Here is a 15897-nt window from a genome sequence, read left to right on the forward strand (position 1 = left end):
GTCCAGCTGGTCAGTGAGCAGTGGAGCCCTTCCTCAGACCTGCTTCCACGGGGATTTACTCCCTGACTGGGAGAGATGAGTCTAGCCTGGAGACATTTGCTGAGAGCTTTGTACCTGGAGACCTCAACTCCCAGGACTCCCAAGACACGCCCTTCCCCCAAAGGTGAGTGGAAACCAGAGGGACGTGGGTCAGCGAGAGGGGAAGGGCTGAGCTCTGGGGCCTGTTGCCTGGAATTCTGGAATGTTAGACCTGGATAGGGTCTTAGAGACAAGTTCACTAAGACCTGTGAGCTAGACCTCACCTTGTCAGACCCAGTGCCCACTTCTCCTGTCCAATATTTTCTAATGCTTCTTTTCGTCCTGAAATGAAATTCGTGGATAATAAAACCTGACTATACACAATTTCAAAGTAAAAACAGTCGCGGCAAGATAAAGAAGAAAGAAAAAGAAAGCAATTCAAAATAATAAAGTGTTAACTGTGTGTACAGATGCTCGAGGATAACTGTTTTAAAAAACATAAAGCATCCACACAAATTTCCGCCAGGCCTCCGGAAAGTGGTACCACCCCCTCAATTACTAACAAGGAAACAGCCTCAGAGAAGTGTAGTCATTTACCCCAAGTCACTGAAGCCAGGTCTAGACCCTGAGTCCTTTTCTTCCACTCAGACTCTCCTCTTTCTCCAGCAGGAACAGACCTGGGGTAGCCAGGTCTGGTGGTGGCTTCATGTGCCTTTGTGTTCCTGATTTTTCACATCTATCTTGTTTCACTAGGAGCCTACCACCTCCTCACCGATTTCCCTGCTGCAAACTCGAGCGTAAGTAGGCATTTGCACACTGATGTGTCATAGTGGGACCCTGTGCCCCGCAGGCCCCAAACAAACACAGGGGACCATTTTCCATTGCCCATCATGATCAATTTTATCTTCATTCTCTCCTCATCTTTCCTTTTGCTATCTCCTTCCTTCCTCTTCCATTTGCTTTCTTCCCCCTTAACAATTGCAATTCTTTGAAACGTAAAACATATCTGATGCTTTAAATGCAGTATCTCCTCTCATCTTCAACCAAACTTCTTAGGGAGTACTATTAACCCATTTCACAGATGAGGAGACAGAAGAATAAAGGATAATTAAGAAATGTGGTCAAAGGCAGAAACATAGAAGTGACAACTTGGGGTTCAAAGCCAGGTCTGTCTGGCTCCAAAGTCAGAGCGATTCCACCAGGCCCTTTCTTACCCACCCTTTTGGATTTGTCTTTTCCCCCAGTCATGGGTCTTTCGCCAGAACACTATTTAACTCCAGCATTTCCTGAGAAGGAGCTAGAATTATACCCAGAGTCTTATGCTCAGTAAAGAGGACGCTACCCTAAAAGTACCAGTTGTTGACAAAGTAAGAGAAAATGCCCTCTCTGCTGCCTCTTCCCCTTTCCTACCCCTGCCCTGAGGGTTGTGGAGCTGGGCTGATGGTGGGAGCAGGGGACAGGAAATGGCAGGTGAGGCTCGGTGCCTAGAGATCTTGATCAGCTCACTGAGGACCCCTTCACGTGGCTCCACCAAGGACACTACAGGGGGAAAGTAATCTTGCAAACCCAGCACACGTAGACATGGATGTCATACTTTTTACCTGGTCTTTCCAAAACCTTTGGGACTTGGCTTCTACTTTCTTACCTACTAGTCCTAAATACCTGCCTGCTTGTTTGTTCATCCAAACGCACACTCACTGAACACACCCTTCTTAAGAATCTGCGGGGTGCAAATAGACATTAGGCAATAAGTATGTGAGCACCTACCACACACCTGAGCAAAACAAAATCTCAGCCCTTACGTACCCCAGTGGGGGAGACTGAGCGTAAATAGATAAACAGGTAAATATGTAAAAGATGAAATCCAGTCGAGATACATGCTGTAAATCAAACCAAATCATGGTGAGGCAATAGAAAACTAAAACGGGCGGAGGGGGAGGCAGGGGCCATGTTAGACAGGAAGATCACCTGGTGTTAAAAGCTGTCCGATATGCAAAAATAATGTGTCACAGGACTTCCCTGGAAGTCCAGTGGTTAGGACTCCGAGCTTCCACTGCAGGGGGAGAGGGTTCAATCCCTGGTTGGGGAACTGAGATCCCACATGCTGCGTGGTGCAGCCAAAAAAAAGAGTATGTCACAATCCTTTTAGAACACCTGCATGTATACTATGTGATATATGTGTACATACAATGTTCAGCCTTACCTCTGTTTGATAGGCACAGTCACCTTAGGCTGACTATGTCCACAGAGTTACGGAAGCAATTTGCTTTCAGGATAAAAGAATGGAGAAAATATCTCAGCCATGCCTTTTTTCTTACTAATTAGCTAAAGATCATTAAATTTATAACATGTCTAGGCAGGTGGGGTATATGCTCAAACATACCATTTTGCTATCACCTGCCTTCTCTCCCACAAGGAGGGGTGCACAGGAGGGCAAGTGGATTGCAAATAACACCCATTTCCACCTGAGAAACATCCTAAGCCTCCTGCAAAGCCTTTTCTAAGAAAAACATTCAAATTAGCCCTAAGGGTAGGTGTCCCGCCTGCACCTCCAGGCCATCCTTGCTGCCATCTGCGGACTGACCTAAGACCAGCAGAGGGCCAGGAGGGGCTCAGAGAAGGCCTGCTCCCAAAAGTACCAAAGGATGGATGGCGCCACCAGCCTGGGAATCAGGCAGAGCTCTTGCTGGTGAACAATGGCAATTGGCCCTGGTTTACTTAGGGAAAAGGACATTTATTGGAAGGATACAGAGGGAAGGTGGGAGGGGCTATAAGAATCAATAGGAAGGTGAGGAGGTGGGCAGGACTGGACTTGCAAAGATACCAGGGAAAGCCCCGTGGAAACAGCAGGAACTCCAGGCAGGAACAGCCTCAGAAGCACATCATGGCTCTAATGAGGACCTCCAGCTACTCCCTCCATCCAGGTCCTTTGCTCAAGGCTTCAGATCCAGAAGCAGGGACATCTGATTCAGATGTGAGACCTTCAGAGGTCTCACGCCCTTCCCTTGGCTTCCCTGGCAGGAGACAGGCAGCTGGTATTATTATCCGGTCACTTAGAGCACACAGTTCAGTCAAGGATGAGCATCCTCCGTAACTTCCTGCAGACTGTGGGACGGTTTATGAAGGGAGAAAGGAGGTGGCCTCAGGCCGTCAGCCCCATGGGGGGTGAGGGTGGGACCTCAAAACTGCGAACACCTCACGTTTAATCACGGCCTCAGCTCTAAGGTGAGTGATAAAATCTTCCTCTCCTAACTTGCTGGCTAGCCGGTGTATCAGATGAGATACCCAAAGTGACAAGCTTTTTTAAAGTGAACTAATATGCTCTGCAGAAATAAGGCATCGTTAGCACTTTAATAAATTCCTTTAATGTTCTACCAAGTATGCCCATTGTATATTTTCAAGTTTTTTTTTTTTTTTTTTTGGTACGCGGCCTCTCACTGTTGTGGCCTCTCCCGTTGCGGAGCACAGGCTCCAGACGCGCAGGCTCAGCGGCCATGGCTCACGGGCCCAGCCGCTCCACGGCATGTGGGATCTTCCCGGACCGGGGCACGAACCCGCGTCCCCTGCATCGGCAGGCGGACTCTCAACCACTGCGCCACCAGGGAAGCCCTTCAAGTATTTTATAACCTTTTTTTCATTTGAAAGAGTCACAGGCTCTTAATAAATACCCACACTGTGTTGAAAGTTGGTTGTGGATATTAGAAAAATCTTCATCATTACAAAGAGAATTTCCCCTAGAATTTTCAAATGTCTACAAAAACGATTTCTCTCACTTACCTTGCCCAACAGGTTTTCACTTTTTTTTTTTAAACATCTTTATTGGGGTATAATTGCTTTACAATGGTGTGTTAGCTTCTGCTTTATAACAGAGTGAATCAGTTATACATATACATATGTTCCCATATCTCTTCCCTCTTTGTCTCCCTCCCTCCCACCCTCCCTATACCGTATGCTAACATATATATGGTTTTCACTTTTTGATACTATGATTTGGGGGGAAAGAACACAGAGCTAAGGTGACTTGTCTGTTGCGGAACTCTGTTGGTGAGAATTAGGCAGCCGGAAAATTAAATCTAGTTACCCACTTGGCAAGAGTGGTGGTAGTCTCCAAACCAAACCATCTTTTTGTCTGAAGTAGAGTTGGTTTACAATATTGTATAAGTTTCAGATGTACAGCAAGGTGATTCAGTTATACATGTATCTTTTTTTTCAGATTCCTTTCCATTACAGATTATTACAAGATATTGAATATAGTTCCCTGTGCTATCAGTAAATCCCTGTTGTTTAGCTATTTTACATATAGTGATGTGTATCTATTAATCCTATGCTCCTAATTTATTCCTCCCCCTCCCCACCCCAAATGCCACCTTTAAATGTCTTGAGTTGTTCAAATGAATTGAGTGGAAGTTGATGAATTTAATGAAAATCATTAGCTGTCATCCATGTTCAGCATCAGGCTTAAAAAGGCAACATCAGACCAGCCAAAATGATAAAAGAGAGACAAAAAAAAAAAATTGTCTATGCTGAAATAGACGTGGGACTCAGTTTTATGAACCCATATTTCAGTTCTCTCTTCCCTGACCCCCTTGGTGCTGTCTTCTCCCCACCACCACTAGCCCCACACTCCCAGGCCCCAGGCGTGCAAACAGGCAGGTGCACACACGCGCACACACAATTTCCAGGAGCCCAAGAGAAGCTTTATCAACCTTCATCTCTATGTCATCCTCAAAACATAGGCTATTTTGAATAAAGAATGCAGGCAACCATCAACATGTTTAGGTTGGAATTTCTTCCAGTGAATAATGAAAACGGAAGCATTTTCTTTCTGTCAATCAACTATGATATATACTGTTATTTTTGAGTTTGGGTTGTTTAGCGAGAGAGGTTTTCAGCTGTTTGAAGATGTTGTCTAGACTTGTTTCCTTTTTTTATCAAAGTACAGTTGATTGACAATACTATATTAATTTCAAGTGTGCAACATAGTGATTCAATATTTGTATAGAAAATACTCCATTTAAAGTTATTATGAAATACTGGCGTTTTGCCCCGTGCTGTACAATATATCCTTGTACCTTATTTATTTTATACGTAGTAGTTGTACCTCTTCATCCCCTCCCCCTACCTTGCCCCTCCCTGCTTCCCTCTCCCCACTGGTAACCACTAGTCTGTTCTCTACATCTGTGAGTCTGTTTCTGTTTTGTTATCCTCATTCATTTGTTTCAGTTTTTGGATTCCACATACAAATGTGAGATGTAATCTAGACTTATTTCACTTACTGACTTATTATTTTTCCTACTTGCTTGCTAATCTTCCTTCCTCCATCCTTCCTGAGAGCAGAATTGTATGTATTTCATTTTGATCACTCATTCAGCCATCATATTCCTATCAGTTTGGTAAACAAACAAATGAATGAATGACTATACCTAACTTGACCATTTAAAATTCAAGCTTTTCTTTATCAAATTTTTCCAACTCTCTTTCTTCCCCCTCCAGATTACTTTCATAATTTCCTGTAACTTTGGAGTCAAGAGACTTTTCAGCCTCCTCAATGGGTAACTCCAATTTTGCAGAAAGGAAAATGAGACCGCAGGAGTGGAGAGAATTCGAATTCTTAGAAACACTCAGAAATTTTTTCCCCATATCAGAACAGTAACTAAAGTAGAGAGACACAATGAAAAGCTTTTGAAAAAGTGGAATTCTCAGAAAACTTAGCTATTATTTTTTGGGTCATTTCTATGTATGGATAGCCAAAAGCCACTTGTTTTTAAAGTAAGAGCAAATTAACGACATTCGTGATTATGTAGAGCAGAAAAGTGGATGAGCTTTCTCTGAAAGAAAGAGAGTCAGTGTCATTACTTTCCAGATTCATTTAAAGACACAATTGTTCATTGTGTTTCTCAGGAGGATGACTTTATAGCCACACAAAACACCAACATTACATCCATGGATTCAAACCTTCATGCTGAACAAGAGACATCATTTCCTCAGCTCTCTCCACCTGTAAAATTTTCTCGATACTGACCTTGAATCCTCAAAATTAGCGGCATTCTTTTCTAAGAGTACTTATAAGGTTTCTAGATAGCTCTTCCAGCTCCGATGTTCTCTGATTCTATTATTCCATCCCACTGCTATAGAGGGGTCAAAATCTGTGCTGGCACAGAAGGATGGAGGTGGCCAGTGAATGAGCGAAACGGTACCAGGCTGGGAGTCAGAAACTGGGAGTTTTGTTCTTGTTCTGCAGCTAACTAGCTTGGTGATCCTAAACAAATTAATTTACCACTTTAGGCTGGTTTCTACATCTATAAAATGATCATTTTGACACCCCAGCAAAAAAAAATCTAAGCTTCCTTCTAGCTCCAAATACTTAATGATTCCTCTGGCTCAGCTTATCTTTTCTTTGCCACGGTCTTGTGTTGTCATGGACTTCAAGTTGTGTTTTACAGGAAGCTTTTGTCTTCCAGATCTCCTTGCATGTATTTATTATTATAGTACATGGCCTAGCACCTCTCTCTTCTCATGCCCTACAAGAATAGTCAAAAGCCATTTTTTATTGGAGCCAACCCAGTACTGGGAACGGGGCTAGGTACTGGGATTCAGGGACTAGGAAGGTCAAAGCTTAGAAAGCACCTCTATTGACAGAGAATGGACTCCTGCAACCCCTGGCCCTGGCAGAAGTGTGAACTGAACAGAGAATTACAGTCCATACAGGCAGCAGAGGGAGGAACTTCCCAAGCTTGTGAGGGACCCAGGTGGGAGAAACCATGACTTCCCCCAGTATCCTCTGTGCCTTTCCTGACTAGATTTGAGAGGAGCTCTCTTTTTTTCTCCAGAAAATTCACTATTTTTTAATTTTTCATTTTATTGAAGCATAGTTGATTTACAATGTTGTGTTAATTTCTGCTGTACAGCTGTGACTCAATTATACACATATATTCTTTTACATATTCTTTTCCATTATGGTTTATCACAGGATATTGAATATAGTTCTCTGTGCAGTACAGTAGGACCTTGTTGTTTAAGAAAATTCATTATTGAGATACCTCAGTTTGGGGCCTGTGCTCACTGGCCTGGTGACGTCAGAGGCTGGAAAACTCCACCATCCGTCCCGCTCGGCGCCTCCGTTTTGAATATGCAGACTTCGTAACTGAGATGCACCTGCGCAGAGCACCAATTACCTCACCTTCTTCCCTACCTCCGATTACCTTTCCCCCCATCTAAGACCACCCTGCTTATTCCACAAATATCCCAACTGGGGAGGCAGTTCTGAGACTTGTCCTCCAGTCTCCTCGCTTGGCTGCCTTGTGAGTAAAACTCTTTCTGAGCTGTAAAAAAAAAAAAAAGATACCTCAGTTTCAAATCCAAAGGCTGATTTAAATAAGAAATAAACAAAAGTGCCTCAGGACTTTGATTCAGGTCACTATAGATGATTCTTATGAACGTGCCTGTGTGATGTTTAGCTGAGGACACTAACACTTCACTTTTGGTAGGTGCTTTCTGGACATCTGTAACCAAGCTCGGTCTTCATACAAAGCCCAGCATGCCTCCGTGTGACTTCACACCTGAAAGATACCAGGTGAGAGTAAGAGCTTTAGGAATATCCCAACGAGTTGGTTCTTCTTGGGAGGCCTCAAGTAGTTGCTTTCTCAAGAAGGACCCACAGACGGCCCTGCCTGCCACTAAGCCATCCATCTCAGGTGTCCTATCCCTTAAGTCACTGGGAGCATCTGAACTCTCTTACCCCATTCAGTGGCATCGCATGAGTTGGTGTGTGTGTGAGACAGAGACAGACAGAGGCAGAGATGGAGAGACAAAACAGAAGGAGACAGAGAATACAAGGAAGAGACTGTCCATGGCAATATATGTATCACAGGGATGTAGGCATAGATGTACACACACAAAGAAATACATAGATCACAAATGTGAAGGCTCACGTTTTATTCTATCTCATATGTCAATGCATAATCTGACCTTCCTGAGTCCTCCACCAAAAAATATAAAATTATCATTTTGCTCTCAGGCTAATAAATATTGGACTCATTCTCTCTCTCCCTCTCTGTGTCTCTGTCACCCTCTCTCCCCAACACCCCTTCATCCTACATAATATTCATAAGTTAGAAATTGTAGAATTAATAGAGTCAGGAGGGACCCACAGAGAAGAGAACTATAGGACAGTGGCTTTGTAATTAAAAACATAAACACCACAAGCACTTCATTCTTTTTTTTTTTTTTTTGCAGTACGTGGGCCTCTCACTGTTGTAGCCTCTCCCGTTGCGGAGAACAGGCTCCAGACACACAGGCTCAGCGGCCATGGCTCACAGGCCCAGCCGCTCCGCGGCATGTGGGACCTTCCCAGACCGGTGCACGAACCTATGTCCCCTGCGTCGGCAGGCGGACTCCTAACCACTGCGCCACCAGGGAAGCCCCATTCTTTTATTCTCAAAAAAAAAAAAAAAAAAACTACAGAGGAAAAAAAACACATTACTTCAGACATTTACTTCCAAAGTCTTTTACTTTTTTTCACAGCTAGAATTAACTCAAAGGCAAGGCTTTCCATTGAGAGGTAGAAAATTCCAGCCCCCTTCTCCATGTTTGATCTAGAAAGGGATTAAAGGGCCACATGAATAATTTCCTCCACTTAAGAGGAAGGACCTGGGTGTCTGTCCCGCAAGGAGGTCACTGGGCCAATAGCTGCCCTGATGAGCAAGGGCAGCAGCCCTGTGCCGGGGTGGTGGGAGGCCAGGCACTGCTATATGGACCTGCTAGTGATGTTGTAAGCAATGTGGGGAGAAGGAAGATGTTAACCGCTTAAATCTTGCCTACCTACAGTCCCTTGCCTATAATCGAGTCCTGGAGATCCACAAGCAACATCTTTCACCTGTGCTGACGGCCTATTTCTCAGAGCCCTTGTTGCTCCACCAGGGGCACATGGAGTGGCTCTTTGATTATGAAGGAAACAGATACCTGGATTTCTTTTCTGGGATTGTCACTGTCAGTGTTGGTCACTGCCACCCGTGAGTATCCTTAAAATTCTGGGATTTTCACGCCAGAAAAATATACAATAAACAGGCTAATGATCATGTTCATGATTCAGAACCTCAGTTAAGGGGGGCACTTCAAGATGGCGGAGGAGTAAGACGCAGAGATCACCTTCCTCCCCACAAATACACCAGAAATACATCTACATGTGGAACAGCTCCTACAGAACACCTACTGAATGCTGGCAGAAGACCTCAGACCTCCCAAAAGGCAAGAAACTCCCCACGTACCTGGGTAGGGAAAAAGAAAAAAGAATAGGGACAGGACCTGAACCAGTGGGAGGGAGCTGTGAAGGAGGAAAGGTTTCCACACACTAGGAAGCCCCTTCGCGGGCAGAGACTGCGGGAGGCGGAGCGGGGAGCTTCGGAGCCACGGAGGACAGCACAGCAACAGGGGTGCGGAGGGCAAAGCGGAGAGATTCCCACACAGAGGATCGGTGCCGACCGGCGCTCACCAGCCCGAGAGGCTCGTGTGCTCACCCGCCGGGGGCGGGCGGGGCTGCGAGCGGAGGCTCGGGTTTCGGTCGGAGCTCAGGGAGAGGACTGGGGTTGGCAGCTTGAACAAAGCCCGAAGGGGTTAGTGTGCCACGGCTAGCCGGGAGGGAGTCCGGGGAAAAGTCTGGACCTGCCGAAGAGGCAAGAGACGTTTTCTTCCCTCTTTGTTTGCTGGTGCGCAAGGAGAGGGGATTAAGAGCGCTGCTTAAAGGCGCTCCAGAGACGGGCGCGAGCCGCGGCTAAAAGCACGGACCCCAGAGACGGGCATGAGACGCTAAGGCTGCTGCTGCCGCCACCAAGAAGCCTGTGTGCGAGCACAGGTCACTCTCCACACCTCCCCTCCTGGGAGCCTGTGCAGCCCGCCACTGCCAGGGTCCCGGGATCCAGGGACAACTTCCCCGGGAGAACGCACGGCGCGCCTCAGGCTGGTGCAACGTCACGCCGGCCTCTGCCCCGCAGGCTCGCCCCGCACTCCGTGCCCCTCCGTCCCCCCAGCCTGAGTGAGCCAGAGCCCCCGAATCAGCGGCTGCTTTAACCCCGTCCTGTCTGAGCGCAGAACAAACGCCCTCCAGCAACCTACACGCAGAGGCGGGGCCAAATCCAAAGCTGAACCCCAGGAGCTGTGCGAACAAAGAAGAGAAAGGGAAATCTCTCCCAGCAGCCTCAGAAGCAGCGGATTAAAGCTCCACAATCAACTAGAGGTAGCTGCATCTGTGGAATAATTGAATAGATGACGAATCATCCCAAATTGAGGAGGTGGACTTTAGGAGCAACTGTAGACTTCGGGTTTGCATCTGCATCTAATTTGCTTCTGGTTTTATGTATATCTTAGTTTAGTATTTAGATCTTATTATCATTGGTAGATTTGTTTATTGATTTGGTTGCTCTCTTGTGTCTTTCTTTGTTTTTATTACTTTTAATTTTTAATAATTTTTTTATTTTAAAAACTTTATTTTATTTTATTTCCTTCTTTCTTTCTTTTTTTTTTCTCCATTTTCTTCTGAGCCATATGCGTTGACAGGGTCTTGGTGCTCCTGCCAGGTGTCAGGCCTGAGCCTATGAGGTGGGAGAGGTGAGTTCAGGACACTGGTCCACCAGAGACCTCCCAACTCCATGTAATATCACACGGCAAAAGCTCTCCCAGAGATCTCCATCTCAACGCTAAGACCCAGCTCCACTCAACAGCCAGCAAGCTACAGTGCTGGACACCCCATGCCAAACAACTACCAAGACAGGAACACAAACCGATGCATTAGCAAAGAAGCTGTCTAAAATCATAAAAAGCTCACGGACACCCTAAAACACACCACCAGACGTGGTCCTACCCACCAGAAAGACAAGATCCAGCCTCATCCACCAGAACACAGGCACCAGTCCCCTCCACCAGGAAGCCTACACTACCCACTGAACCAACCTTACCCACTGAGGGCAGACACCAAAAACAAGAGGAACGATGAACCTGCAGCCTGTGAAAAGGAGAATCCAAACACAGTAACTTAAGCAAAATGAGAAGACAGAGAAATACACAGCAGATAAAGGAGCAAGGCAAAAACCCACCAGACCAAACAAATGCAGAGGAAATAGGCAGTCTACCTGAAAAAGAATTCAGAGAAATGATAGTAAAGGTGATCCAAAATCTTGGAAATAGAATGGAGAAAATACAAGACACGTTTACCAAGGACCTAGAAGAATTGAAGAGCAAACAGACAATGATGAACAACACAATAAATGAAATTAAAAATTCTCTAGAAGGAATCAAGAGCAGAATAACTGAGGCATAAGAACAGATAAGTGACCTAGAAGATAAAATAGGAGAAATAACTATCACAGACCAGAATAAAGAAAAAAGAATGAAAAGAATTGAGGATAGTCTTAGAGACCTCTGGGACAACATTAAACAAACCAACATTCGAATTATAGAGGTCCCAGAAGAAGAAGAGAAAAAGAAAGGGACTGAGAAAATATTTGAAGAGATTATACTTGAAAACTTCCCTAATATGGGAAAGGAAATAGTCAATCAAGTCCAGGAAGTGCAGAGAGTCCTATACAGGATAAATCCATGGAGAAACACACCAAGACACATGTTAATCAAACTATCAAAACTTAAATACAAACAAAAAATATTAAAAGCAGAAAGGGAAAAGCAACAAATAACATACAAGGGAATCCCCATAAGGTTAAGAGCTGATCTTTCAGCAGAAACTGAAAACGAGAAAGGAGTGGCAGGACATATTTAAAGAGATAAAAGGGAAAAACCTACAACCAAGATTACTCTACTCAGCAAGGATCTCATTCAGTTTCAACAGAGAAATTAAAACCTTTACAGACAACCAAGAGCTAAGAGAATTCAGCACCACCAAACCAGCTCTACAACAAATCCTAAAGCAACTTCTCTAGGCAGGAAACACAAGAGAAGGAAAAGACTTACAATAACAAACCCCCCAAAATTAAGAAAATGGTAATAGGAACATACATATCAATAACTACCTTAAATGTAAATGGATTAAGTGCTCCAACCAAAAGACATAGACTGACTGAATGGATACAAAAACAAGACCCGTATATGTGCTGTCTACAAGAGACCCACTTCAGACCTAGGGACACATACAGACTAAAAGTGAGGGGATGGAAAAAGATATTCCATGCAAATGGAAATCAGAAGAAACCTGGAGTAGCAGTACTCATCTCTGATAAAAGAGACTTTAAAATAAAGACTATTACAAGAGACAATAAGGACACTACATAATGATCAAGGGATCAATCCAAGAAGAAGATATAACAATTGTAAATATTTATGCACCCAACATAGGAGCACCTGAATACATAAGGCAAATGCTAACAGCCATAAGAGGGGAAATCGACAGTAACACAATCACAATAGGGGATATTAACACCCCACTTTCACCAATGGACAGATGACCCAAAATGAAAATAGATAAGATAACACAAGTTTTAAATGACACATTAAGAAAGATAGACTTAATTGATGTTTATAGGACATTCCATCCAAAAACAACAGAATACATATTTTTCTCTAGTGCTTACGGAACATTCTCCAGGATAGATCATATCTTGGGTCACAAATCAAGCCTTGGTAAATTTAAGAAAATTGAAATTGTATCAAGTATCTTTTCCGACCACAACGCTTTGAGACTAGATATCAATTACAGGAAAAATACTGTAAAAAATACAAATACATGGAGGCTAAACAATACACTACTTAATAACAAAGTGATTACAGAAGAAATCAAAGAGGAAGTCAAAAAATACCTAGAAACAAATGGCAATGGAGACACGACGACCCAAAATCTATGGGATGCTGCAAAATCAGTTCTAAGAGGGAAGTTTATAGCAATACAATCCTACCTTAAGAGACAGGAAACATCTCGAATAAACAACCTAACCTTGCACCTAAAGCAATTAGAGAAAGAAGAACAAAAAAACCCCAGAGTTAGCAGAAGGAAAGAAATCATAAAAATCAGATCAGAAATAAATGAAAAAGAAATGAAGGAAACAATAGCAAAGATCAATAAAACTAAAAGCTGGTTCTTTGAGAAGATAAACAAAATAGATAAACCATTAGCCAGACTCATCAAGAAAAAAAGGGAGAAGACTGAAATCAATAGAATTAGAAATGAAAAAGGAGAAGTAACAACTGAAACTGCAGCAGTACAAAAGATCATGAGAGATTACTACAAGCAACTCTATGCCAATAAAATGGACAACCTGGCAGAAATGGACAAATTCTTAGAAAGGCACAACCTGCCAAGACTGAATCAGGAAGAAATAGAAAATATGAACAGACCAATCACAAGTACTGAAATTGAAACTGTGATTAAAAATGTTCCAACAGGAGCTCCCCTGGTGGCACAGTGGTTGAGAGTCCATCTGCCGATGCAGGGGACGTGGGTTCGTGTCCCGGTCTGGGAAGATCCCACATGCCGCGGAGCGTCAGGGCCCGTGAGCCATGGCCACTGAGCCTGCACGTCCGGAGCCTAAGCTCTGCAATGGGAGAGGCCACAACAGTGAGAGGCCCATGTACTGCAAAAAAAAAAAATCTTCCAACAAACAAAAGCCCAGGACCAGATGGCTTCACAGGCGAATTCTATCAAACAGTTAGAGAAGAGCTAACACCTATCCTTCTCAAACTCTTCCAAAATATAGCAGAGGGAGGAACCCTCCCGAAATCATTCTACAGCCACCATCACCCTGATACCAAAACCAGACAAGGATGTCACAAAGAAAGAAAACTACAGGCCCCAATATCACTGATGAACATAGATGCAAAAATCCTCAACAAAATACTAGCAAACAGAATCCAACAGCACATTAAAAGGATCATACACCATGATCAAGTGGGGTTTATTCCAGGAATGCAAGGATTCTTCAATATACGCAAATCTATCAATGTGATTAACCATATTAACAAATTGAAGGAGAAAAACCATATGATCATCTCAATAGATGCAGAGAAAGCTTTTGACAAAATTCAACACCCATTTATGATAAAAACCCTGCAGAAAGTAGGTGTAGAGGGAACTTTCCTCAATATAATAAAGGCCGTATATGACAAGCCCACAGCCAACATCATCCTCAATGGCGAAAAACTGAAAGCATTTCCACTAAGGTCAGGAACAAGACAAGGTTGCCCACTCTCACCACTCTTATTCAACATAGTTTTGGAAGTTTTAGCCACAGCAATCAGAGAAGAAAAGGAAATAAAAGGAATCCAAATCGGAAAAGAAGAAGTAAAGCTGTCACTGTTTGCAGATGACATGATACTATACATAGAGAATCCTAAAGATGCTACCAGAAAACTACTAGAGCTAATCAATGAATTTGGTAAAGTAGCAGGATACAAAATTAATGCACAGAAATCTCTGGCATTCCTATATACTAATGATGAAAAATCTGAAAGTGAAATCAAGAAAACACTCCCATTTACCATTGCAACAAAAAGAATAAAATATCTAGGAATAAACCTACCTAAGGAGACAAAAGACCTGTATGCAGAAAATTATAAGACACTGATGAAAGAAATTAAAGATGATACAAACAGATGGAGAGATATACCATGTTCTTGGATTGGAAGAATCAACATTGTGAAAATGACTCTACTCCCCAAAGCAATCTATAGATTCAATGCAATCCCTATCAAACTACCACTGGCATTTTTCACAGAACTAGAACAAAAAATTTCACAATTTGTATGGAAACACAAAAGACCCCGAATAGCCAAAGCAATCTTGAGAACAAAAAATGGAGCTGGAGGAATCAGGCTGCCTGACTTCAGACTATACTACAAAGCTACAGTAATCAAGACAGTATGGTACTGGCACAAAAACAGAAAGATAGATCAATGGAATAGGATAGAAAGCCCAGAGATAAACCCATGCACATATGGTCACCTTATCTTTGATAAAGGTGGCAGGAATATACAGTGGAGAAAGGACAGCCCCTTCAATAAGTGGTGCTGGGAAAACTGGACAGGTACATGTAAAAGTATGAGATTAGATCACTCCCTAACACCATACACAAAAATAAGCTCAAAATGGATTAAAGACCTAAATGTAAGGCCAGAAACTATCAAACTCTTAGAGGAAAACATAGGCAGAACACTCTATGACATAAATCACAGCAAGATCCTTCTTGACCCATCTCCTAGAGTAATGGAGATAAAAACAAAAATAAACAAATGGGACCTAATGAAACTTCAAAGCTTTTGCACAGCAAAGGAAACCATAAACAAGACCAAAAGACAACCCTCAGAATGGGAGAAAATATTTGCAAATGAATCAACTGACAAAGGATTAATCTCTAAAATTTACAGGCAGCTCATGCAGCTCAATAACAAAAAAATAAACAACCCAATCCAAAAATGGGCAGAAGACCTAAATAGACATTTCTCCAAAGAAGATATACAGACTGCCAACAATCTCATGAAAGAATGCTCAACATCACTAATCATTAGAGAAATGCAAACTAAAACTACAATGAGGTATCATCTCACACCAGTCAGAATGGCCATCATCAAAAAATCTAGAAACAGTAAATGCTGGAGAGGGTGTGGAGAAAAGGGAACTCTCTTACACTGTTGGTGGGAATGTAAATCGATACAGCCACTGTGGAGAACACTATGGAGGTTCCTTAAAAAACTACAAATAGAACTACCATATGACCCAGCAATCCCACTACTGGGCATATACCCTGAGAAAACCATAATTCAAAAAGAGTCATGTACCAAAATGTTCACTGAAGCTCTATTTACAATAGCCTGGAGATGGAAACAAGCTAAGTGTCCATCATCGGATGAATGGATAAAGAAGATGTGGCACATATATACAATGGA

The 15897-nt window shown here is 43.1% G+C and overlaps 1 protein-coding gene across 1 annotated transcript in view; it reads left to right on the forward strand.

Moving 5' to 3' along the window:
- AGXT2 (alanine--glyoxylate aminotransferase 2) overlaps window positions 1-15897 on the forward strand; it is a 46240-nt gene continuing 30343 nt past the window's right edge. Inside the window, exons 1-3 of the mRNA XM_007466829.1 lie at window positions 1-163; window positions 7506-7591; window positions 8845-9029. Coding sequence (XP_007466891.1) covers window positions 76-163; window positions 7506-7591; window positions 8845-9029 — 359 coding nt within the window. The 5' untranslated portion in view covers window positions 1-75. The remainder of the gene's footprint in view (window positions 164-7505; window positions 7592-8844; window positions 9030-15897) is intronic.

The sequence above is a fragment of the Lipotes vexillifer genome, unplaced genomic scaffold, assembly GCF_000442215.2.
Source record: "Lipotes vexillifer unplaced genomic scaffold, Lipotes_vexillifer_v1.1 scaffold647, whole genome shotgun sequence".
Classification (NCBI taxonomy): Eukaryota; Metazoa; Chordata; class Mammalia; order Artiodactyla; family Lipotidae; genus Lipotes; species Lipotes vexillifer.